This window comes from Leuciscus leuciscus (genome assembly GCF_965113295.1).
Source record: "Leuciscus leuciscus genome assembly, chromosome: 1".
NCBI classification, from domain to species: Eukaryota; Metazoa; Chordata; class Actinopteri; order Cypriniformes; family Leuciscidae; genus Leuciscus; species Leuciscus leuciscus.
This window is the reverse complement of record NC_138725.1, coordinates 30,067,803-30,094,636: the sequence shown is the minus strand read 5'-3', so window position 1 is coordinate 30,094,636 and position 26,834 is coordinate 30,067,803. Positions and strand designations below refer to the sequence as shown.

Genomic DNA, 26,834 nt, shown 5'->3' with positions numbered 1-26,834 from the left:
TTTTTGATATCTCGAACGGTTTGGTCGTGGCGAGGAAACGAATTTACGGCGAGAAAAGAGAAACACGAGGTGTTATAACTTCTGCATACATTAACTGATCTTGATGAAACTTCAGCAGTGTGTTCGTGGTAAGAGGCCGATCAGATGGATGTAACTATTGTGAGTCAAAGTTATAGCGCCACCAACTGGCAGCAGGAAGTGTGTCAATTTCAAAATGCTTTTGACAAAAGTGGGGGGGTTAGTTTTACCCACAGTTACAAAAATCAGGACGTATATTGGTCTCATCGAGCCGGAAAACGTTCTAATTTACAGTCATTAGCTCCGACCAACAGGAAGTCAGATATTTTAGTTTGAATGTGGATTTATTTGCAAAATCAGCCTCTGCATTTTTACCTACTCCTCTTAAGTGGTTTATTTTATTCCCACCAAACTTTTTCAACATGATGAAAATACATTAAAGATGCTAAATTGTGAACGGATAATAAATATCTCAAACGGTTTTGCTATGGCGAGGGATTAAAGTAATGTCAAAAAAGGAAACAGTAAAAGCCTCATATCTTCTAAAAATGAAATTATACACCATTTATTTCTATATAAAATTATACAAATATCAGAACTAAACCCAGTTTTGGGTTTATTCAGTTTTTTCAATTCAAGAATTATATATAAGTTTAAAAACAGCCAGAATGCGCTATTTAGTTAAAAAAAAAAAGTCATACATAGGGCTATACTGCCCTCTTGCGTTCAAAATCAGGTAGGCCTATTACAAAATGACAGAGTAGCCTATGTTTTTATGTTTCCACTGTTCGATCACGCCCGCGCCTCACACAAACACACACACACACACACACACACACACACACACACACACACACACACACAAACAGACACACACACACACACTGTGCATTCCAGCATTGCAATCTTGACATCGCAGCCGGTTCATTATAGCCGTAATAAAATATAATAATAAAATAGTCAACCTATTTGCAGCAAATGATAGTAGATTTCAGATCAATATATTTGTTTTCCTTACAATTTTAATTAACACTAACTTTATTCTCATCTGAATTATAAATAATTTATTTCTGTATAAAAATAATACTACCGATTGAATATATAGTATTTCCAAAAGAGGGCAGTATTGGATTATTTTTAAACAGGGTTGGATGAATCCTTGAGAACAGTGTTTTACTGTAAAGAAAAGCAGAGCGAAGTGAAGCAGAGCGAGCATTTTCAATTAATTCCTATGGAAGTAGGAATGAACTATTATTTTATGCCTAAACATACCCAGTCACAGAAAAATATTAAAGCTATCCTATGGCTTTATATCACTTTAACACGGTAAAGGGCTCATACTGTAGGCCTACATTTTGGCTAATTATTACCAATGTTATCACGGATCATAACCTCATCATCTAGAAACTGCCACTCAGAATACATACATAGGACGTGAAGATATCATAGGTAATTGTGAACATATTTCACTGGAACTTCATCTTCATTACATCTATATATATATATATATAGTTACATTTATTTATTTATATATATATATATATTAGGGGTGTAACGGTACGTGTATTCGTACCGGACCGTTTCGGTACAGGGCTTTCGGTACGGTGCACCGAATGACCGAATGCAATATTTTGTGTGCGGAACATAGGTACATTTTCGTGTTTCCACACGAACATAATAAGTGGCGGAAGTCTCCGCGTTCAGCGCAAATCCCGCCCTGCAGCTGATTCTAAAGTTTTACCCGTCGTCATTGTAACCTAAACCAATGAAACCGACTGCAGGGCGAAAAAAAGCTTTTCCGCTCCGTGTGCGCCGCCGCACTCTCCGTTCCGTGTGTGTGTGTGTGTGTGTGTGTGTGTGTGTGTGTGTGTGTGTGTGTGTGTGTGTGTGTCGGCGCGCTGCGCTCTCTGCTCAATGTGCAATGTTCGACTCCGTGTTTGCGCTGCGCGTTCTGCTCTGTCGTTAACGGCCCAAAAAACACTCCAATCATGTACAGATCACGCACTGGAAAAGCAAAGTCCGCTCAAATAACGTGAAATTTCTCAGTAGTAGACTTCTGTTTGCTGAGCTGGTATAGTCATGCTGGCAACAATGGTAAAATGACCTGCTCTGATCACATGCTCTGGTAATAATAGCTTTGTAGGACTATATTTTATTTTGATAATTAGTAAAAAAATGAAAAAAAAAAAATCTTAAATTGATTATGTTGATTGATTATTGAAAAATAATAATACATTGATATATTTATGTTTAATATTATTTTAATATAGGGCTATGTTCTGTTCCTTTTTCCCCCCGGTGTTTCATTTAATTAGGTGATTCTAAGTTTAATTATTGATGATTACAAGCTTGGAGGAATTGCAATTAATTACAGCAAATTGTGCAATTAATTTGTTCATTTTTTTTTATCGATTCCCAGCCTTAATTTTTAAATATGAGCAGGCCTACAAGCTGGGATTGGTAATGCTGCACTGTAATCATAGTTATTTATTTATATATTTCATTATATTTTATTATGTGATATTGGTTTGAGACTGAGAGTATTTTATTAAGTGGAGAACTTTGCAGCAGTATTTTATTTCTTATTCTTTTTTTAATTTTATATATATTTTATTATATTTTATTAAAAAGTGTGTAAAAAAGTGTAAACAAATTGGTAAAAAAAAAGTTTATAGTAATAAACAACCTGCAGTTTAATGTTTGCATTTCTTTCCCTTACTGTACCGAAAATAAACCGAACCGTGACTTTAAAACCGAGGTACGTACCGAACCGTGATTTTTGCGTACCGTTACACCCCTAATATATATATATATATATTAATTTATTTGCTTTTGGTGTACTGTGGAGTGGGTAAAACTGTTTTTAATGGCAGGCTAACGTGCACCGTTGACTCGCGCTAGCCCAGCACCAGCGAACTATCCAAAAGTAAGGACTGGATGAATTTTTTTTAAAACTGTCTCCACTGATGAATAACAACCAGGCTCACTTGAAAATGAGGTCTGATGTCGAAAATCCTGAACCACCCCTTTAACAGAAGAGGAAGCAAACGTCAGCCTCCAAACAGTGAGTTTTACATTTAGATCAAATATACACTCACCTAAAGGATTATTAGGAACACCACACTAATACTGTGTTTGACCCCCTTTCGCCTTCAGAACTGCCTTAATTCTGCGTGGCATTGATTCAACAAGGTGCTGAAAGCATTCTTTAGAAATGTTGGCCCATATTGATAGGATAGCATCTTGCAGTTGATGGAGATTTGTGGGATGCACATCCAGGGCACGAAGCTCCCGTTACACCACATCCCAAAGATGCTCTATTGGGTTGAGATCTGGTGACTGTGGGGGCCATCTTAGTATAGTGAACTCATTGTCATGTTCAAGAAACCAATTTGAAATGATTCGAGCTTTGTGACATGGTGCATTATCCTGCTGGAAGTAGCCATCAGAGGATGGGTACATGGTGGTCATAAAGGGATGGCCATGGTCAGAAACAATGCTCAGGTAGGCCGTGGCATTTAAACGATGCCCAATTGGCAGTTGGCACTAAGGGGCCTAAAGTGTGCCAAGAAAACATCCCCCACACCCTTACACCACCACCACCAGCCTGCACAGTGGTAACAAGGCATGATGGATCCATGTTCTCATTCTGTTTACGCCAAATTCTGACTCTACCATCTGAATGTCTCAACAGAAATCGAGACTCATCAGACCAGGCAACATTTTTCCAGTCTTCAACTGTCCAATTTTGATGAGCTCGTGCAAATTGTAGCCTCTTTTTCCTATTTGCAGTGGAGATGAGTGGTACCCGGTGGGGTCTTCTGCTGTTGTAGCCCATCCGCCTCAAGGTTGTGCGTGTTGTGGCTTCACAAATGCTTTGCTGCATACCTCGGTTGTAACGAGTGGTTATTTCAGTCAAAGTTGCTCTTCTATCAGCTTGAATCAGTCGGCCCATTCTCCTCTTACCTCTAGCATCAACAAGGCATTTTCGCCCACAGGACTGCCGCATACTGGATGTTTTTCCCTTTTCACACCATTCTTTGTAAACCCTAGAAATGGTTGTGCGTGAAAATCCCAGTAACTGAGCAGATTGTGAAATACTCAGACCGGCCCGTCTGGCACCAACAACCATGCCACGCTCAAAATTGCTTAAATCACCTTTCTTTCCCATCCTGACATTCAGTTTGAAGTTCAGGAGATTGTCTTGACCAGGACCTGAAGCAACTGCCATGTGATTGGTTGATTAGATAATTGCATTAATGAGAAATTGAACAGGTGTTCCTAATAATCCTTTAGGTGAGTGTAGTACAACAAGATATGTGACCCATGCTTGCAAAATTAGTCGGAATCCACACAGGATAATTACGAGCTACAGACAAAACAAGTGAAAAATGTCAATTTTGGTAGAATTTGAGTTTTTTACAAAAATAAGTTCATTAAGCCCTCTTCTAGCGATCCCAATGCTCCAAATAGCAATTAAACATCTAAAAGTATATTTATTTTTGCGTTTTCTGAGAGGAGTACCTTTCCTTTCCTCATGAAAAATGCTGTTTTTCTCTGCTCGCTTCTCAGTGACTGGCGCTTCTTCTCGGCACAAGTTTGGTATAGTTTTAAAGTGCAGCATTATAACCTTGTGAATATTCATAGCAAATTCTCAATGGCATCAGTATGAACCAAAATAATCCATGCACTAACCACTTAATGATTCTAGGGATTTTTTTTTATTTTTTTTTACTATCTTGGAATATAATGAATACCTGAATTTGAATAAAATCTCCCATAAGTACAAGACATATATGTATATTGTGTATATTCAGTTTCTCTTTCCATTAATTTGAGGCTAACAGCAATAACCATGTTACCAACCTGTCTGTGTATTTCAGTGTCTGTGATTAAAGAAGAGCTGAGAATAGTTTTGTTGGGGTCACACGCAGATGTGAAAGCCTCCTGTGGGAACACAATCTTTGGACGAAACGTGTTCTCAGAGTTGCTGTCCTCCCTACATTTGTTTGAGAGGCATGATGGGATGGTGCTGGAGAGACATGTGTTGGTCATCAACACTCCTGACCTGCTCAATCCTGCTCTCTCTTCTGAAGAACAAGACCTGAAGAGATTCTTCCATCTCTCTGATCCTGGACCTTATGTCCTTCTTCTGGTCCTCAAGCATGGCACATTTACAGAAGATACAGACGCTCTCAAGCTCATTAACGTCATTTTTGGTGCAGGTGCATCTGAGTGTCATGATCCTGCCATAATAGTCCTTGTGTTTTTTTTTTTAGTCTTGAAGCAGGATCATGACAGACCCATGTTTTATGTGCCTTTTGTTGGGCCATGTGCTTGTGTTGTCTCGTCATCTAGCCCCGTCCTCCTTGTTATCCTCGTTTAGTCATTATTGCTTCCCCATTATCACCTGTTTCCTTCATTAGTTTCTCTCTATTTAATCCCCTCGTGTTTGCTGTCCTGTGTCGGTTCATTGTCAAACTTTGTCAAGCACATTTGTGAGTAACCTGTCAAGAGTTGTCATCTTGTTGAGCTATTTCTTGTACCAGTTGTTTGTTTTCTTCTAATTATCTGTCAAAGTCATAGTCTAGTTAGTCACCATTGTCCTGTCTTGTTTTGCCCCCTCGTGGGCTTTGTTTTCCCTATTATTTGTATATGTGACCCTGGACCACAAAATCAGTCTTATGTGTATTTTTTTTTAAATTGAGATTTATACATCATCTGAAAGCTGAATACATAATCTTTCCATTGATATTAGGTTTGTTAGGATATGACAATATTTGGCCAAGATACAACTATTTGAAAATCTGGAAACTGAGGGTGCAGAAAAATCGAAATATTGAGAAAATCGCCTTTAAAGTTGTCCATTTCTATAGGCGATTGTGCTGCATCCACTCACAAAACTATTTTTTTTAATATATTTAAGGTGGGAAATTTACTAAATATCTTCATGGATCATGATCTTTACTTAATATCCTGATGATTTTTGGCATAAAAGAAAAATCGATAATTTTTACCCATACAATGTTTTGTTGGCTATTGCCACAAATATACCCGTGCTACTTAAGACTGGTTTTGTGATCCAGGGTCACATATAATAAACTGTGTGCTGTGACTACTGCCTGCGATTGGGTTCATTCCCTTCATCACCCTTCCAACATCATAACAGAATGAACCGACCAGAACCGAACCCAGCGGACAGTATGTCCTCGCCTGTCGAGTCCCAATCGGACCTTCTTATAGATTGGTGGCACAAAACGATGTCTGACATCAGAGTCGGCAAGCTGCTGATTCCTCCTCAGGGAGAGAGATCCATTAAGGAGTACGCTAGTGTCGCTAATGAGAAGAGACTCTTCCTACCTGATATCCTTCTCAACCGCTACCTCATAGCGGGTCTCAACGCTCCTCCACCCCTTGCTGAACGGGAGAAGTTGGCCTGCCAGCCGTTTGCTGACATGGTGGACTGTTTATCTCAAAGGGAGATGCGGGGCTCCATCTTGTCTCCACCCGCCTCGCTACCAATGGATCCTGGCCGTTGTTGCCCATGGTGATCAGGCTGGTTCCACTTCTTCTCCCGAGGTCTCTTCTGCACCCATTGAGCTCCGTGGCAAACGAAGGAGACGGACTTCGTGGGATTCTCCTTCGGAGTCATCCTCTACAGAGTCAGCACTGCCCGAGACCGCCCTCCCAGCTCCAGTTACGGTCCCTGCGGAACATCTCCAACTGGTCGCTAGTCCGGCTACGGATTCCGCACCGCGTCCTAGGAGAAAGAGGAGGAGGAAAGGAGCCTTCCGTTCTTCATCTCTTCCTGCTCCGGACCCCGCTACTGCAAGCGCTGTCCCAGAGCCCGCTACTGCAAGCACTGTCCCAGATGACGCTGACCCAGAGCCCGCTGCTGCAGTGAACGCGGACCCTGAGTCTGCAGCAGTGGGGATTGTTCCCGAATCTGCTGTCGTGAGCACTGCAGAGAGGATCGCGGCCGATTCAGCTGCTGAAGCTGTCTTGCGGTCTGTTTCAGCTCATCAAAAGATGCCTGTCCTCGTCGCTGCCGAAACATTGTCTGAATACCTTAAACGTCTTGTTCAGATTCTTGAAGTCCCCGTCAAGTCAGTCATTTCTTCTTGTCCTGAGTCCACTGAGTCTAAGAGCGCCGTACCCCAGACGGCTGCGGAGAGCGCCGTTCTAGAGTCGGAGATGCTGAGTTTGGGATCTGAGTCATCATCCGTGAGCTCAGTCCCAGTTTCCCCTCTACGGGCTCCTACTACACTCCCCGTCATGAGTCCTGCTTCGTCTCCTACTGTTTCCCCCATCAAGATTCCTGTCCCGTCGTTCGCAGTGTTCCCGGACTGTTTTCCCTAAGGCCTCCCCTCGTGACTCCCCGAACAAATCACCCCGTGTTCCATGTCCTAAACTTCCTTCCCGTGAACCCAAGAGCCCCAGTCCACCTATCCACTCTGGACATTTCCCCATGAACTCTGTGTTCCCTCCGCCCCCCCTTCCTTGTCTGTTATTTTTGATTTGTCATCCTAACCCTGTTATTGTTTATTCGTGTGTACCTTTATTGTTATTTGTCATGTTTTGTTGGTTCATGTCCTTGTCACAGTCGGTCTTGTCCCGTGTTTAATGTCCCCTTGGGGAGCGTCTGGAAGCCGCTCCTTAAGGAGGGGATTCTGTCATGATCCTGCCATATAGTCCTTGTGTTTTTATTAGTCTTGAAGCAGGATCATGACAGACCCATGTTTTATGTGCAAACACATGGCCTTTTGTTGGGCCATGTGCTTGTGTTGTCTCGTCATCTAGCCCCGCCCTCCTTGTTATCCTCGTTTAGTCATTATTGCTTCCCCATTATCACCTGTTTCCTTCATTAGTTTCTCTCTATTTAATCCCCTCGTGTTTGCTGTCCTGTGTCGGTTCATTGTCAAACTTTGTCAAGCACATTTGTGAGTAACCTGTCAAGAGTTGTCATCTTGTTGAGCTATTTCTTGTATCAGTTGTTTGTTTTCTTCTAGTTATCTGTCAAAGTCATAGTCTAGTTAGTCACCATTGTCCTGTCTTGTTTTGCCCCCTCGTGGGCTTTGTTTTCCCTATTATTTGTATATAATAAACTGTGTGCTGTGACTACTGCCTGCGATTGGGTTCATTCCCTTCATCACCCTTCCAACATCATAACACTGAGTATGTTATTATAGTCTTCATGAATGAGGAGCAGGATTATGTGAGTATTAAAGACTCTGACACTGACAAAAGATCAGTAAAGTCCCTATTGCAGACCTGCAGACGACCACCCCATCAACTACAGAGGAATGGAGACCAGTCACAGGTGCAGACACTTCTGGAGAGAGCATTGAGAAGATGGTGGAGGAAAACGGAGGCCATCATCTAAAGATTTCTGATGACCCAAGACCTTTCCTGATGAAAAAGGACACAGTTTGTCAAACATCAGATAAGATGCATAAAGGTAAACCTTTACCACCAGCTCATTTGAAATATGAATAGAGGGAGTATTGATAAAAATATTTGTGAATTGGATAAAAATAAGATATTTTTTATGCATTTGAACAAACTGCTTTTATGATCTGTAGATGAAATTACATGTTTCCTGTTCTCTTTTTTTAATGTTGAACATCCAGATTTCAGTAGAAAGGCATGTAGCGTAAATCAAAGTAAGTATGAAATGAATATTTCCATCAAATTAGCGTAAGCTTTCTTCTTTTTGTTTGACATTAGTCAGTTTTCCACACTGCAAAAACTCAAGTGTTCAATTAACTCTCCAGTTTATGTGAGACCACACTGAATGGTAAAATAAGGGTGTTAAAGGAAAACTGATAAGTGTTAAAATAACACTGAAGAAGTGTTAAAGTTAATGAAATAATTAAATGATTAATTGAGTGATGATTGACCATTATTGAAGACACCTGATGTTAACAAGCAGAATCACTGAAGGAGATTCACAATTTGTTTTAAAATGTTTAAAGTAAACACTATTAATGTTCAAAACTCTAATAAAAAGTGAAGAGTCAAACTGCCCAACCAAACGAAACACTGATCATCATGATGGTGACTAATTTTTAATAGACATTTTTAATAAAACATCAACATTTTAACCTCTGTTAATTCTCAAAAATAACTTCTGTAGATGAATGGTTAAATATAGTTAATCTGGTTAGTAATAAGTGAAGCTGGTAATGCTGTTTGTGGAGTTTAATCTGCTGAGATCTTGAGAGATTTAAGGCTTGTTGGACCTCATGCAGCTCTGCGCAGACCGATCGGCGGCTGACTTGAAGCAGTGCATGCTGGTTAGAAATTGTGTCCGATTTGAGACAGCACTGACACCGCATGATTGTGACGTATGCCATCAGCAACCAGAGGACTCAGCCAGAGCAGCTTCTCTAGAGCGTTTCACGAGCTCTAATGACAACACAGCTGTTCCACGATTGGCTGGATTCACTGCATGACAAATATCACGTGTGTTTCGTATTTATTAGAACACCTTCAGTTCCACTAATGCTCAGAAATCCGTTTTTTATAACAGCAAAAACAATTTTCATGTAGTCGCAATGTTATATTGTGTCATGTTTTCTAAATAAAACTGATAAAAAAAATGCATTGATAGTATATAGGCTTATGTTGAACTTTATTCTTGTACAAATAGAGACTGTATTAAGCAGTACATAAAGTATTGAATGAAAATGTCTCTGAAAAGATTTGTATTCGACAAATATTGCATTTATTTCACTTCAGCTGTGGTAAAATTTGCAAACACAGCGTGAGCGTCACTACGGGACGCAGAAAGTGTCCGACTCCTCCTCCTCCGTTTTCAGCTCCTCCTCTCCGCCTCTCCCCAACTCTCACCAATCGGTTACATCCACCCGCAGCCAATGTCCAACAAACCTTACATCGTCTTTTATCTTCAGTTGATTTCTAAGGCTGTGGCTGGAGGTCACTTGTAGTTCTTGTGTTCCTCTTTCCTTCAGTGATTCTGCTTGTTAACAGCAGGTGTTCATCACTAATGCTCAATCATCACTTAATTAATCACTTAATTATCACGTTAACTTTAACTCTGATTTATTTTAACTCTCTGTAGAGTGAGACCATATGTTCTCTGAGCAGAGTTCATTTAATTGTGCTGTGAATAATAATTTAGTTAACTAAAATTACAATTGCAGTATGTATTTATTGCATGAAATGTATTTGAAGTATACTTTGCATAAAAAATGTAATTCAAATACATTATATTATATTTATTTCTCACTAGGGTTATTTCTTTCTTTTGCATTTGCACTGTATGATCTGAAAACTGAATACAGCTGTTGATTGATGGAGATTTGTTTTGTTTATATCTTCAAAATCTGGACTTGCGATGTGGAATGTTGCTTGTCATGAATGTGTTTTATCTCACGTTTTATTTCATTAACTCTATTGGTCCGGTTATTTGTTATTTTCAAATATGAGCATTATTAGTGCAACTCACCAGCGCTAATACCGGGCTGATAATTTTTTAAACTGCTGATTGTTGATTATGATTGGTAAATAATGTTCTTCATCTTTAGAACCAAAGACATAGAGGTTTCAGCCAAAGTCAGAAAATTCCAGACAATTAGTGCGATCAAAATGTGAGTATTACACAAAATAACATAAATGTTATTAGAGTATTTATTAATATTTCTGACAGGCTTTTCATAGATGATATATTTTTTTCTCTATCAAGATTAGTTAAGATCTATATGGTGGCGCAGAAATGACACGCTTCATCTTTGTTTAAAGAATCTTGACATTTGTGTTTGTGATTCACAGCCAGCTCTGAGAGAAGCTTGGAGTGTGTGAGAATCGTCCTGATTGGAAAAACTGGAATGGGAAAGAGTGCAACTGGAAACACCATCCTGGGACGCAACGTGTTTCAGTCGAGGGCCAGCATGAAGTCTGTTACCAAGACATGCCAAAGCGAGACAGGAGACGCCTGTGGACGACCAGTGAGTGTAGTGGACACACCAGGACTCTTCAACACAAGCCTCTGCAATGAAGAGATCCAGAAGGAGATCATGAGATGCGTTGAACTCTCGGCTCCTGGACCACACGTGTTTCTGGTGGTCATCGCTGTCGGCCCGATCAAACAAGAAGAGAGAGAAACACTTCAGCTCATTAAGATGGCCTTCGGACAGAAAGCAGAGACCTACACTAAGGTGCTTTTCACACAAGGAGACAATCTAGATGAAAGTATTGAAGACTACATTAAAGAAGGAGATCCACACGTCCAGAAACTGATAAATGACTGTGGAGGAAGATTTCATGTGTTCAATAATAAACAGAAGTATTCTGCTCAGGTCGTGAGTCTGTTAAAGAAGACTGATAAGATGATGTGGAATAATAAACCAACATTTTTCAATGACAGAATGTTTCAGGAGGCCGAGAGAGTATTAAGACTCATGCAGTTCAATAGAGAGAGAGAGGAGGAGGTCAGACGAGATATAGAGGCCATTAAAGGCAAACATGAGTCTGAAATCAAAGAAATTAAAGAGAAACTAGAGGAAGAACAAGCAAAAGGAAAAGTTCGAGAATTCCTGCTCCTGGCGAATACACTCTTGAGAAAATATCAGATAAGCCAAAAGAGAGAAGTCACAGCAGACAGTGAACAAATGCAAGATCAATTTGAATCTAAGTTACATGTTGAGGGAATGGATGATTATCAGATTGAAAAGCAAGAAAATCAGCTTTCAGGAAAAACAGATCTAGGCAAAGAGAGAACAGAAACTGGCAGAAAATCTGATAAAGATCACAAGACAATTGTTAAAAAATGGAGGGGTATTAATTCATTAAAAAAGGGCAAGAAGAAAAGGGAAAAGAATGAAAGTAGGACAGAAGAAAGTAAAACAGCAAGTGGAGAAGAAAATGCAGAAAAGATAAAAGAGACAGACACAGATCAACATATCAGTGAGGATTTACCTAAAATATCAGAAGAGGAGAGAGACGCAGAGAAAGAGCGTCTGCATCAGCAATATAAAGAAATGGAAGAATGCAGACAGAAGTTGGACGAGGCCATGAGGAGATACAAGGAGACCGCTGATATGTATGCTGCAGAACTCAAGATAATTGAAGACAGAAATGCTGAAATCATTGGCGACCGGGTGAAGAATCATGGAAAATCTTGTGTGCTTCAATAGCAGACATTAAATTACTTGATAAATGCAGTGTTGGGGGAGCTACTCTGAAACTGTAGTTTTACACGCTCGTAAGTTAAAGTACACTGTAAAACCTTGCTGTAAAAAAAAAAAAAAAAAAAAAAACGTATAAATTCTGACAGTAACATACACTGTAAAAATAAATCCTAATCTCACAGAAAATAACTGTGATTTTTTTGACGATCATTTTCTTTAATTTTAAATTGTACTCAAAACACTGTAAAATTACAAATAATATCTGTAAAATAAAAATCCAGCTGTTATTTTAGGTATTGTGACATTAATGACAAATTCCAGTAATTCACATTTTTTATACAGAAAATTGATTGTATTTTTCTTACAGTATTTTTTCTGTTTTCTTAAATTACATAAAAATGTATGTAAAATTACAAATATAATCTGTAATTAAACAGTAACAAAACAGTTAAATGATAAAATGGTCAAATGACTGTCAGCTCCCCAAAAAACTGTAAAACATCCTAAATTAAATAAACTGAAAAACACTGTTATTTTACAGGTATTTCCTGAATAATCACGATCATATACCTTCATTGTAAAAAAAATTGTTAAAAAAGGGTCAAATGACTGGCAGCTGCGGCTGCCAAACAAAAACCATAAAATTAAAGTAAAATATTCTAATTTAAATAAACCGAAAAAACACTGTTATTTCACAGGTATTTCCTGCATTATTATGATCAAATACCTTCATTGTAAAAAAATCTTTAAAAAAGGGTCAAATGACTGGCAGCTGCGGCTGCCAAACAAAAACCATAAAATTAAAATAAAATATGCTAATTTAAATAAAGTGTAAAAAACGTACAAATAAATTTGATGTCACCATGATTGAGATCAGTGTCTGCTTTAGTTGGGCTCATGACCCTTGAGTTTTTAACTTTTGCTTTTCTTTGGCTGCTTTAACTGTGTATTTGATACACATTTGTTATAGCAATAACAATTTTTTCAAGAACCTGAAAAATAAATGGCGGCGGCTGCTGTGAGTGGTTTGGGAGGCTCCACTCACGAACGTAAATCGGGATATATTGCCGCTTATACAGTTCCCAACCAGCTTACAATTGGTATTTTAAAGTTTTGGCACAATGCTTTATATGATATCTACAAATGCTTTCTCAAACAAAAGAGAAACTGCAAACATGTGTACAACAACCATATTGCAGTCTTAGCTACCTGTTGCGTTCTGGCATTTATGTCTGTCCTGTTCATATGCGATGTACCAACTAAATCGGGTGAAAATACTAACCGTGCTGCTGATCAGGATCCATTTGGCATTCGGGGTGAGAAAGCCAAACTATATTTTTTTGGTTTTGGCTATGCTACCATCTTCTCTCACACCTTTGCTGCCAATGAAGCACAGGCATCCAAAAGACTGAACCAACGCAACTGCATGAACAAGCAGAAACATGCTCCTCCAAGAGTAATTAAAACTCTAATGTTGTTGCTACTTCTGTCGGGAGATGTACATCTAAATCCCGGGCCTCTACGTAAAGTTGATGTACCCCAACACATCTCTGAACAGCAGTACCAAGCTAACGAAATGTGACAACAAATGTACTCTCTCTGACTAAAAATATGGGTGAGATGGGTCATCACGTCTCACAAGTGGATACAGTTGACGTGCTTTTTCCTGTTGCTGAGTCCGTTGGGGCATCGGGACATCTGAGTGCATCCGTCGGCGGGATGGATGGAGCGGTTGCTGGCGCTGCCGTGCTGGAGCCGCAGCAGACGCGGGGCCTTGATCGCGGTGGGGAGCGGAGCGTTGGAGTGTGTCATCCAGTTCCAACAACGGAGTCTCAGAGTACCGGTGTCTGTAGCCCGGATTCGGACAGTGTGGTGAGTCTTGATCTACACGGCGCATGCATTTCAATAGATGCCGAATGTAAACAACGACGGCAACTCACAAGGTCCAAAAATCCTAATCGGGCAGCGCTCAAGCAGAAAGAGCTGAAGATCTTCCAAACTGTAAATCATGCCCATATCATTTGGAATCCTCAAACAAAACCAAAGGGGATTTTGGGAGGACACATTAATATAAGGAGTATTTTACCAAAAATAGATCAAATTAATAGACTGTTAACTGACTCTAACCTAGATTACTTGTGTGTGACTGAAAGTTGGCTGAATCCATCCACTCCTACAGACCTAATTAACATACCTGGCTTTAAGTGTTATAGGAGAGATAGGGATCAAGGAAGGGGTGGGGGCGTGTTATTATACATTAAAGAAATATTTAAGTGTGAGAAAGTTAACATTGATGTGAAACTGGAATGCCTGCGGCTAAATGTAATTTTGTCTTCAACAATGAAATTTAAATTAATAGTCATTTACAATCCACCTTCACATGGAGCAAATTTCGATGATGATTTAAAGAGTCTTCTATTGAATATTGACAATAGTACTGAATGTATAATTATGGGTGATTTCAAACTGGCAGGAGAAAAACAACAGCAGAACAAAGCTGAAATCTTTGATGGATAAGTTCAAATATAAGCAAATGATAAACAAACCTACTAGAATTACTAGACACAGCGAAACATTGATTGATTTGATTTTTGTAAATAGACCAGAAAGAATAACTAAAACTTATAACCTGATCACAGGGCTTACCGATCATAACATGACATTAGTTGTCAGAAAGTTAACTAAAAAGCGTTTCATTAATCATAATAAAGCAGAGAATAAAATGGAAACAACAGGAATTCCTAAAGCAAAAAGAAATTCCTTTGAAAATGAGTTAAACCAAATTAATTGGAATAGTATTACTGCTGACACTGATTTAAATTTGAGTGCATCCAAATTTGTCACTAAACTAAATGATGTAATAAATAAGTATACAAAAACTTGGATAAGAAAACCAAGAAAGTATTATCTTACGTGGTTCAACAAAGATATTTGGCTAATAGCTAAAAAGCGTGACCTTGCACTTAAAAAGTCTTTAAAATCTAGGAATAATACTGACCATCTAATTTTCACTGATCTCAGGAACAAAGTTACAAGTGAGCTGCGCAAAGCAAAAACAAAATATTTTATAAAAATGATAGAAGACGCAAATGGAAGCAGCTCCAAACTATGGCAACATATAAACAAATTGACAAATTCTAATAAGAAAAACTATCAAATGACAGATTACCTTAAAATTGATGATAATTACGTTAATGACAACCAGTCAATTGCTAATGAATTCAACAATTTTTTTGTTGAATCAGTTTACGATCTAGCTAAACCTTTCAAGGGAAAATTACCTTTTGAGAACAAAGTCCAGCTTAGCAGTACAGATCTTTTAAAAATCAGAGAAGTTTCACATGACAAAGTAAGGAAAATTATTGTCAATATGAAAAATTCTACATCAAGAGACATACATTATCTTAATGCAGCTCTAATTAAAAAACATTTAAGCAGTTTACTCGATCCCATTACTTACCTTGTAAACTTGTCAATACAAACAAACACTTTCCCACAAAGCTGGAAGATTGCTGTAATTACTCCAATCTATAAGTCAGGCGATAAAGACCAAGCCTGTAATTACAGGCCGATTTCCATTCTTCCTGTCGTTTCTAAAGTGCTGGAAAAAATTGTGGCTGAGCAATTAATAGAACATCTTGAAAATAACCAATTGTTGTATCCCCAGCAGTTTTGTTCAGACAAAAACACAGCACAGAAACTGCCAACTGCTTCTTGTTGGAACAGATCAAAGGTTCACTGGACAAAGGGAATGTCATAGGCGCTGTGTTTTTAGATCTGAAGAAGGCCTTCGACACAGTGGACCATTGTATCTTATTGCAGAAATTACAGCAATTTCAATTTTCAGCTGCAGCTCTGTTATGGTTTAAGTCCTACCTGGAGGGTAGAAAACAATGTGTGAAAGTAGGAACCGTTAAATCCAACCTGAGACTAAATGACTTAGGAGTGCCTCAAGGGTCAGTTCTAGGACCGTTATTGTTTTCACTGTATATAAATGATCTCCCAGATTGCTGTCAAGGTGTAAATTGCCAGCTTTATGCTGATGACACAGTTATCCATGTGTCAGCAAAAACAACTGCACTGGCTGGGCAGCAGTTAACACAGGCTTTACATAACATCTCAAGATGGCTTCAGCTGTCTCATTTAACTCTAAACATACAGAAAACTTTCTCAATGTGTTTTTCTATCAACCGGAGGTCCCCTGACATCATCTTTGAGGTTCATTTAGATCATGAACCCATTCATGAGGTTCATGAAACGAAATATTTGGGCATAATCTTGGATAAACACCTGAAGTTTCAAAGTCAAGTAAACCATGTATGTAGGAAAGTCAAATCAAATCTGAACTGTTTTCGTTTTATTAGAGGAGAGTTGTCACATCATGCGGCTTTATTGTTTATGCATGCATTGGTTTTTTTCACACTTGTCATACTGTGTTACAGCATGGTCACAAACATCAGTGTCCATTCTGAAACCAGTTACTTCTCTGTATAAACAGGCAATTAAGATATTTGACAAGAAACCAATGAGATGGCATCATTGTGATATCATACAAAAGCACAAGCTTTTTACTTTTGAAAATTTTGTAAATTTTAGTATTTTGAAATTGACTTTTAAATGTTTGAACAACTATGTGTCACCACTGTTCTCTGGCCTCATGGAGAGGCGTCAGGGCTCTCTTAGACCTTCCACCAGAGCCTCAGTTAGTGGGAATTGTGTGCTCCCAAAGTTTAGAAAATCTTTTGGACAGTCTAGCTTCTCCTTCAGAGGGGCTACACTGTGGAACTCTCTCCCCACTGGTCTCAAATTGCAGAACAATATTAAAATCTTTACCAGAGAGCTCAAACAGTGGTTTAAATTGGGGCAAAGTTGTTCTCATGTGTAAAATGTGTCTTGTTTTGTTTAACAATGTGTTTTTATCTGTTGTAAAAGCCCCCTATGGACAGGTGTTGGAAATTAGCACATGTGCTATAACACTTTAAACAATGCATCTGGTTCGTCCAATGTTATTGCTATGTCCATATTAAATAAATAAATAAATAAATAAATAAATAAATAAAATAAATGCTGGAGAAAATGTCAGATGATATTTCATTCTTGGTCATTCATTGGTGATGTTATAGTCATCATATGAAGATCTGATTCACTGATATGTCTGTCAAATCTCTGAATATATTAGCTTAAATTACATAATATGTAAATGGAGTTTAGCTTTATACAATGTCTATAATGTCATAATTTTTCACATAACCCTTGAAATATTGTGGCATCAGTATTATAACAATCTTAAAAAAAAAAAAAATATATATATATATATATATATATATATATATATATGAAGAGTTCAGATGCAAAAGCCTCTAAGTGCCATCTGAAATTTTCTTCTAGAATGATCATTTTTATCAAGCTTGTATATTTAAGTTCAATAATTTCACTTAAATGGCAATGCAAATGACCTATTAATTGTCATTTAAGTGAAATTACTTAACTTAAATATACAAGCTTGATAAAAATGATCATTCTAGAAGAAAATTTCAGATGGCACTTAGAGGCTTTTGCATCTGAACTCTTCATATATATATATATATATATATATATATATTGTACAGAAAAAGTTTTGAGCTGGTTCATTTAAGTAGTATAGAGACATCAAGAATCAACATATGAATCTCAACAATGGTGACAACCAACAAAGCCTATTTGTGACTTTATAGTAGTTCAGATTTTTTTTTTCATTGTCACCATTGTTGTGATTCATACGCTGATTCTTGATGTCTGAGTGAGTCTATATGATCCTGTCAAAACATTTTCTGTATAATGACATAAATCTGAGTATCACAGCACTGCAAGATCTTCTATAGCACTTTCGTCATGCAAAATTAACAACTAAGTGATTTAATCAGATATTTGGTATCAATGAAGCAGGACAAAACATGATGACTATTATCACTAAAAAGTGACCAACATCATCTGATCTGAGTTTCTCTTGGATTGCTACAATTACAAATATGCATCAGAGGCACACAGTTAATGCAGCCAGAGAAATATTAAAGTTAAACACTAAAAGTTCAAGAGACCAACTAAAGCAAACACTGATCTCCATCATGGTGACATCAAACTTTATTCTTTTCAATAAAACTTCAACTTCTAAACCTCTGTTAATTCTCAATAAGAATGTTAGTATGAAAGAAATAAAGTCTAGATTGTAATAAGTGAAGATGCTGAGATCCTGAGAGATCTGGTAGTGTTTAATGTTCTGTTGGGGTTTAAAGTGTTTCTGTATGGTGTGTTTCGTGTGTCACCATTGTGTTGAAGAGTAGAGCCTGAGCTTCAGTTCAGGATGAGCAGAGAAACTTGCATGATATGCTGCATGTTGCTTTATTTAACAGACAGTAACTGTGTAGTTGCTGATGCAGTGACGTATAGTCACAGCAAATCATGCACGTAATTAACTGCATGTTTTTAAGTTAAAAAATCTGAAAATAAAAGTGAAATAACCGTGTTTCTGTTACAAATGAATTAATGAAGATTTCTGTAAAAGTATTTTGCACTTATTTAAATTAAGATATTTTACATTAATTTTACGGTTTTTGTATGGCAGCCGTTGCTGACAGTTATTTGACTGTTTTATTTAGGGGATTCTTTTACAGTGAAGGTGTTTGATCGTAATAATTCAGGAAATAGTTGTAAAATAACAGTGTTTTTCTGTAAAACATTTAAGGAAAATTTCTGTAAAAGTTTTTTGCACTTCATTTAAATTACGATATTTTACTTTATTTTTACGGTTTTTGTTTGGCAGCCGTAGCTGACAGTCATTGACCGTTTTTTTTACGATTTTATTTTTTACAGTGTACCATTCCATTAAAACAGTAACATACTGTAGAAAACAATGCATTCTGGGTAACATTTGTCATTTTCGATAAAGTAGCCTACAGGAATATACTGTGAATTAACAGTGCTGTGTTTTTAATCACACCCTATACCCTTATTCACTATTACCTAGTTCACTCATATCGGTAATATCGGTATTCACTTGAGAGAGTGAATGAAAGTGAATTCAGACACTGATGAACACCTGATAAGACAATCATCTTCAATGTCAAGCCAACTTTATGTATTTCACTGGGAAACACTTAGCATGAAACTCTGCACGTTATGTTCATATTCTGAGTCTGCTTGCCTGTAGCCTAGTCTACATTCCCAATAAGGTGTGAGCTTGGTCTTTTATATCACTGTATTAGTCCATTACGCTATATGTTAAGTGTCCTGACTGCAGGGGAATCCTGAGTGCAGCACAGTGATGTGATATAAAGTTAAGGAAACTAAACAACTGAGAGAAATATATGTCTAAGCAAATGCTATCATTTTGGAATTGGACTGACTGTGCAACAGAGAAAAGTTCTTACAATTACAGTCTCCAAGCAATGCCATCCCTTAATTAACTCTTTTGAAGACTTTTTTTTTTTATAAAGTTAAACCAAATACATATTTTTTAGCAAAAATAAAATTTTAAAAACCTGATATAGTTTTACCATAATGTTTTTTCTTGCCATGAAAATAGCCACAGAAGCTGGCATGGCATTAAAAACAAAAAAAATACTTTAGCTAAAATAATGTTTTTAGTAATGTCCAATTTGTTTTAAAATAGTAAATTTTGTACTATTTTTAGTTTATTTTGATAAATAAAATAATACATTTTTGTTCAATATGCACAGCAAAATCCCCACAGTGTAAAATTAACACTGCTCAGTGTTTATATAATCCACACTCACTCAGGGTGTTTTCACACTGGCAGTTTAGTTCGGAACGGGGAATGGTTCGCATGAAAAATAATGTGAACGCTGTCATGCGGACCCGGCTGCGCACTGGGACCCAAGACTACCTGGAGGAGTAGCTGCTGCGGATCTGCGCATGCGTTTTAGCTGATTATTCTGATGTATTTAGTTAAATAAAACACATGTAAGGGATGATAGTGTTGATGATTTACCTTGGATACGAGCGAGAGTGAGTCTGCAGTGTATTTGTGCATGGCGTGTGGAATCAAGGCAACAAATTAATGGAAATCCATTGTCTCCTCAAAAGAGTCTGTTTGCAAGCAGCAGAAGGCCACCTTATGCGACATACACACACACACACACAGTTAACCTGTGTTGTTCACTCAGCTGTGCATAATAGCACAAAATTAATAAAAAACACAATATAGCCTGCATTCTGTTTTCTATCATGCCCCATGCACATTTGTGATCATGTAAGATGCACGCAAACGCACCAGGGTACGATAGAAGAGTATTGTTAATTTTCTAAAGTTTCACAGGTTTTCAACACATACTTTTTGACGAAAATCCAGCAGGTTTAAGTCCATCAAGAACACCAGTTTCAACAGAAAAAAAGTCAGAAAATTGCACTTATCAATAAGTTAAAGGTTGCATTTGAAAAAAAGGATTTGGTGATAAAACCAAAAAATATGCATTTTATAAAGTATGGTAAAATAGACACAAACATATGATCCGAGTCAATAATGTACCGGCATCACAGCAAATCTTTTACATATCTGACACATTATTGTCACTGTTGTGTTCTGCCTTCATCGTCTTCTTCAACCTACACCACACCCTGACAATTATGCTGTAAATCCTCTAAACCTCTTTCTTTAATACGTTTTAAATACCGCAGCATCAATATTACAAACTTTTACATAATTTTCAAACTTTCTGACTTACAAAAGGTTTCAGTTCTGATTTCTGCCATAAAAGCTGTTGGTAGTTATTTATATAAATATTGGCATTATTACTATAAAATATCATTATTCTTTTGTTTGTTACATTATTATTATTCATTTTATTTCACAATTAAAACAATGATCTTTGTAATCACAATTGTCATAAAAGATTCATTTGTATGATGGTTTCAATAGCAAATCTCAAAACACACAGGCTAAAATCAATATATTATAACATAAAATGTTTTTATTTATTATACATTTGTTACACAAACATTAAACAGTGTTACACAAATGATCACCTGAACTTTGGGGAATAAGGAAATCCCCATGTGCACATTTGAACAGATTCATGCTAAGTTTGCATGATAAGGGATATGAAATATTAAAGTGATAAGTTTGCAGCCATACTGAGATTGACACGTACATCATAAATATGTGCACTGGTTCATGATTGTGGTGTAAGCCAAAACAGCCCCCTCTATTCCTCCTAATAATTCAGCTGATAAACTCACTGGACCCACAAAACACACACTGATCCCTCCAGCAGCAAAACCACTCAGGACTCCCAGCAGTTTCACAGTTTTCAGGTGTTGTTTGGTACATTTCCCAATCCTTCGATTCCGGTTTCTCCAAATCTTTGCCCAAATGTGTCCTGACGCAGCTCCTGACCCTGCTGATAAGACGCCACTGACACAACCATACAGAAATGATCTAAAACCCCAAGACCCATCCTTCTCCATATTAACACAGCCCACAGTTATCACGAGGACAACACTGACTGCATACAGATATTTAAGCTTCAGATGTACTTTGAGTGACTGAGCTTGAAACATTTGTAAAGTGTAGCATCTGTCCTGATTTTCAGACACCAGTCGCTGGATCTTCATCAGGAGTTTATGGACCTGATCTCTGTTGTTCAGATCTTTGTTGTCCAGCAGGTGAAATCTTCCTCCACACTCCTCTGTTAGTTTGGACAGCTCTGCGTTTCTTCTTATTAGTTCATCAAGAGATTTATTCTGAAGCTCGTCTCCATGTGTGAAGAGGACTAATGTGTGTTTAATGACGCTTCTACCAAACATCTGCTTATATAAGGACAGGACATCACACTCAAAAAAATTTTTTTGTCTAAAAATAAGATTTATGTATTTGAATTGCATAACAAATTTACATGCATTTGGATTACATAGTTTTAACATAAACCAATCAATAATCTGAATGTGATTCATATTTTTAAGTCATATCTAAATGAAACAGATAAGATTTATGTAATTGTATTAATAAACTGAATGTGATTTATATTTGTCAGTCGTATGTAAATGAAACAGGTAAGATTTATGTAATAGTACACAGAAAAACGCCCATGTTAAATTAACACTGCTCAGTGTTCATATGTGTGTGCACACTACAGAGGTAAAGCGGTCTTGAAGTTAATGAGATAATTAACTGATGATTGAGCATTAATTATGAACACCTGCTGTTAACAAGCAGAATCACTGAAGGAAAGAAAAACACAAGAACTACAAATGACTTCAGCCACAGCCTTAGATGAAATCAACTGAAGAGAAAAGAAGACATTAAATCTGTGAAGATCTCAGCAGAGGAGGATTAAACAACTCCACAAACAGATTTACCAGCTTCACTTATTACTAACCAGACTGACTTTATTTCATTTCCGTTTTAATGAAATCAATAGTTGTATTTTAAAGTCACCATGATGGTGGTTAGCGTTTGCTTTAGTTGGGCTCTTGAACATTTTCTCTGGCTGCTATAATTATGTGTCTATAAAACACATTTGTTGCAGCGAAAAAGCCAAGAGAAAAAGAGATCAGGTGATGTTGGCTGTTTATTGATGAAGGTGTAATCATCATATTGTGGCCTGAATCACTTATCTTTTTCAGTGTCTAATGCTTTGATTATTGGGCTTATGTGATTTTGTTTTATTTATTATAGTAGCTGTGTGACCTGACAGCATTAGATCCAACAGTTAATCAAATAATATAAAGAATTTTAAAAACATTTAGTGCTGTAAACTTTCTCTTCAACATTATTACTTAGACATCAAGAATCAGTGTATGACTCTCAACAATGGTGACAATCAATGAAATGCTTCATGCTGCAGTGCATGTTGGGTACAACCAATCAAAATTCACCCATATCTCCCAGCATGCTTTGCTGCATTAATAAATTATGCATCAGGATTTTTTGTATCTTTTGTCACCATTGTTGAGATTCATATGCTGTTTCTTGATGTCTGTGTGAGTCTAAGTAATGCCATAGATGAAAGGTTTTTGTGCACTAACTATAAAAAAAAAAAAAGTATATTGTTTGATAAACAACACTGTTAGATTTCATGCTGCAAAATCAAATGGCTTCGGTTATGAATAAAACAATATTAAAAAGCATTAGACACTGAACAAGATCAGCAAATGAGGCAATTACATGATAATGACTTTGTCATCATCATCATCATCATCATCAATAAACAGCCAACATCACTTGATCTCTTGGCTTTTTTGCTGCAACAAACGTGTTTTATAAACACATAATTATAGCAGTCAGAGAAAATGTTATATTAAAGAGTCAATGGTCAAGAGCCCAACTAAAGCAAACGCTAACCACCATCATGGTGACTTTAAAATAAATCTATTGATTTAATTCAAACGGAAATGAAATAAAGTCAGTCTGGTTAGTAATAAGTGAAGCTGGTAAATCTGTTTGTGGAGTTGTTTAATCCTCCTCTGCTGAGATCTTCACAGATTTAATGTCTTCTTTTCTCTTCAGTTGATTTCATCTAAGGCTGTGTCTGAAGTCAGTTGTAGTTCTTGTGTTTCTCTTTCCTTCAGTGATTCTGCTTGTTAACAGCAGGTGTTCATAATTAATGCTCAATCATCACTTAATGATCTCATTAACTTCAACACCGCTTTAACTCTGTAGTGTGCACACATATGAACACTGAGCAGTGTTAATTTAACATGGGCGTTTTTCTGTGTACTATTACATAAATCTTACCTGTTTCATTTACATACGACTGACAAATATAAATCACATTCAGTTTATTAATACAATTACATAAATCTTATCTGTTTCATTTATGTATGACTTAAACATATGAATCACATTCAGGAGTATTGATTGGTTTATGTTAAAACTATGTAAACCAAATGCATGGGAATATGTTATGCAATTCAAATACATAAATCTTATGTTTAGACACAATTTTTTTTTTTGAGTGCAGTGTCTTGCTGAGTGAAAGTGTGTAAAGGCAGAACCAGAAGGATCGCATGAAGTCCTGAAGAGCACATGTTCAGTCCTCTCTTTATCTCCACGCTCAGATCAATGTCAGCTGAATTAAAGAAGTTTGGGGTGTCTATCACTGTAACTCTTCTGTTGGACACTTCAGCCGTGTGTGTTTGACATCTGTCAGTGATGGAGGTCAGGCTCCGGCCGCACTGAAACACATTTAGACCCAGGATAGTGTTTCCAGAAGCGCTCACTCCTGAACCGGTTTTACCCGTCAGCAGAATCTGAACATGGTCGACGGTTCGCTCCATCACTGAAACACACAAGAAATATTATATCCCAGATACGTCTCTAAGATGTTTGCTAAAGATTCCTTAATTTTGAAAACATCTGTTGTGTACAAACATCTGATAAACATCTGAGAAAAATCAGTTTTATATAGGCCAACATTCTAAATCATACACATCTCAAAGACATTTTCTAAACGTCTATTTAACATCTGACAGGAAATGTCTCAGAGACGTATTGCAGAAGAGCAAACACTCAAAAAATACATCTAAATACAGATGTATGCTGATGCATACAGATATCGAACAGATGTCTCTGTGATGCTGCAGGTTTCAGACATGATGCACAATATCTAGTTAATATTAAAATAAATATGAGCTAATGCGGTACTGAAAAAATTTCAATATTTGCACATGACTTGACAGTTTATTTGATTAAATATCAAAAATCTAAAATGTGTGCATCATGCCTGGCACATACATGAACACTTTACAGTTGGTTTTATGACTGTAAGTCATTCTCTTAAAATGCTATTGAAGTTAGAAAGGGCGTTTCTGCTTAAGGCCCTTTCAGACAGGACGCAGAGTTAATCGAAGACCTTCAGATACAACGCGATTTTTTGCTACGCTGGCCAGAGCAAAAGTAGGCTGAGTTTTCAAAACGCTTGTTTGGATGCCCGTTTTTCCTATTTTTATTGGCTGCGCGGCTAATTGTCACAGAGCACAGTGGCAAAAGTTGAAGTATTTTGAGCTCGCCAATGCTTCGCTCCACTGTGCATGCGCATTGGACGACACAGCAACGAAACGTCCTCGCAAGCCATTGAAATAGCGCTTCTGAGTTTCATAGCGCAGCGCATTCTGCGTCCTATCTGAAAGGGCCATTACATGTAGGTACAAAAGTAACAGTTTAGACGTTAATGCAAACACAGCGTTTGTGTCTTCATCAGTCTTCCCATATATATACTGGCCCTGATAATCATCACACATTCTGACCACTTGCTTTATTTCTGCAAATCCGTTTTTATGAATGAATGAGTCTGTCACCCATTGCTCTATAGTTCTCTTCGTCAACAGCCGCTTGCACCCCCTGTTGGTGAGGCCGACTAACAACTATTTTCTGTCGAATTTGAACCACTGAATTTGTGGAAGCGAATTTGTAAAGCGAAATAAAACGGACTGAAAATTGCCTGTTGAATATTATAGGTTGAATTTTTTAACATTATGAACATTTTGGAAGTGAAATCTGAAAGGTGAATATGGATTATTGAATTTTTAATAATGGACTGGTAAATGGTAAATGGACTGCATTTATATAGCGCTTTCACAGACCTATGGCCACCAAAGCGCTTTACATAATATATAGCCTCACATTCACCCATTCACTCACTCATTCATACACCGACGTGTCAGCCATGCAAGGCGCCATCCAGCTCGTCGGGAACAGCTGGGGTTAATGAAAATAATGAAAATGTCTGTGAAATGTTTTGAACTGAAATATGCACAGCTTAAATATACAACCATGTTTAATTTCAGCCCATAAAAAATACAATGCATTAAAATGCAAGCAGGTCAATGCATATTTTTTTCAAGTTGTGCAATTCAACAAGCTTTTTTGTTTCAAAAACATGTGTCATTATTTTACTTCCATACAGCTGTTTTTGTCAGTTGTAAGTTTTGACTTAAAATGTTTGCTATTTTAGCAGTACGTGTTTAAATGTGTTGCCACTTGCTTGAGTAACTTAATGAGTATATTATAGCCTGTAACTGTACTGTGTACAAAGAGAATCGCAATACTGACAAACGTTGCTAATAACAACTTTTGGAATTGAAATAATAATAGTGAATAAATGTTGTGTTTGTGGTAGAGCCGCGGATCAGTTGTGCACTGCAAACAGAGTGTGTGTGAAACAGGCGCACGTTCATCATCAGCTCGTAATGTTATCGAGTATCCGAGGCGTTAAAAAACAAATACTGACCAAGTAGTCATTAATACGAGTTGTTATGTTTAGGACCCAGAAGCGTGGCCTTACCGTTAGTTGTTCTGTCTCGGTTGTTGGTTGAAACAGGTTAAAATCTGCAGATAATCTTGCACAGGTTTCTGTGATCACATTCACAGCACGGGAAATGCTGGAAAATGGTTCTCAGAGGCTTCATCAAAATGGCGGTTCTGTACTTTCACTTTCGATCGACCCGCCCACTTCTGAACTCTTCTGCGAATCTTTTTTCTTTCAAGCCTACGATTTTTACGACCAGGGTCTGAGATTCAGAATGTTTTGTTATCTAGAAATAAAGGTCAACAAACTAATTAATGTTAATAATGAAGTAGCCTATCATGAATGAAACCAAAACTGTAAAAAAAAAAAAAAAAAAAAAAAAAAAAACTGTACTAGTATTGGGAGAAATCAGGGTGAAATT

General features: G+C 37.3%; 1 protein-coding gene and 2 long non-coding RNA genes across 3 annotated transcripts; 1 reads left to right on the top strand and 2 right to left on the bottom strand.

Moving 5' to 3' along the window:
- Window positions 1-8,195: 8,195 nt before the first annotated feature.
- LOC309500962 (GTPase IMAP family member 7) lies at window positions 8,196-12,292 on the top strand. The gene is made up of 3 exons (XM_082172811.1): window positions 8,196-8,476; window positions 8,649-8,681; window positions 10,569-12,292. The coding sequence occupies exon 3, from the start codon at window positions 10,869-10,871 to the stop codon at window positions 12,174-12,176; it is 1,308 nt and encodes a 435-aa protein (XP_082028937.1). The 5' UTR covers window positions 8,196-8,476; window positions 8,649-8,681; window positions 10,569-10,868; the 3' UTR covers window positions 12,177-12,292.
- Window positions 12,293-20,627: 8,335 nt separating this feature from the next.
- On the bottom strand, window positions 20,628-21,995 carry LOC309503452. The gene is made up of 2 exons (XR_014207646.1): window positions 20,783-21,995; window positions 20,628-20,721 (listed from the first exon to the last, which is right to left on the bottom strand). It is a non-coding gene; the product is annotated as an uncharacterized lncRNA (long non-coding RNA).
- A 1,935-nt stretch (window positions 21,996-23,930) lies between these two features.
- Window positions 23,931-26,534, bottom strand: LOC309503394. Its single transcript, XR_014207630.1, has 2 exons — window positions 26,450-26,534; window positions 23,931-24,445 (listed from the first exon to the last, which is right to left on the bottom strand). It is a non-coding gene; the product is annotated as an uncharacterized lncRNA (long non-coding RNA).
- Window positions 26,535-26,834: the final 300 nt, after the last annotated feature.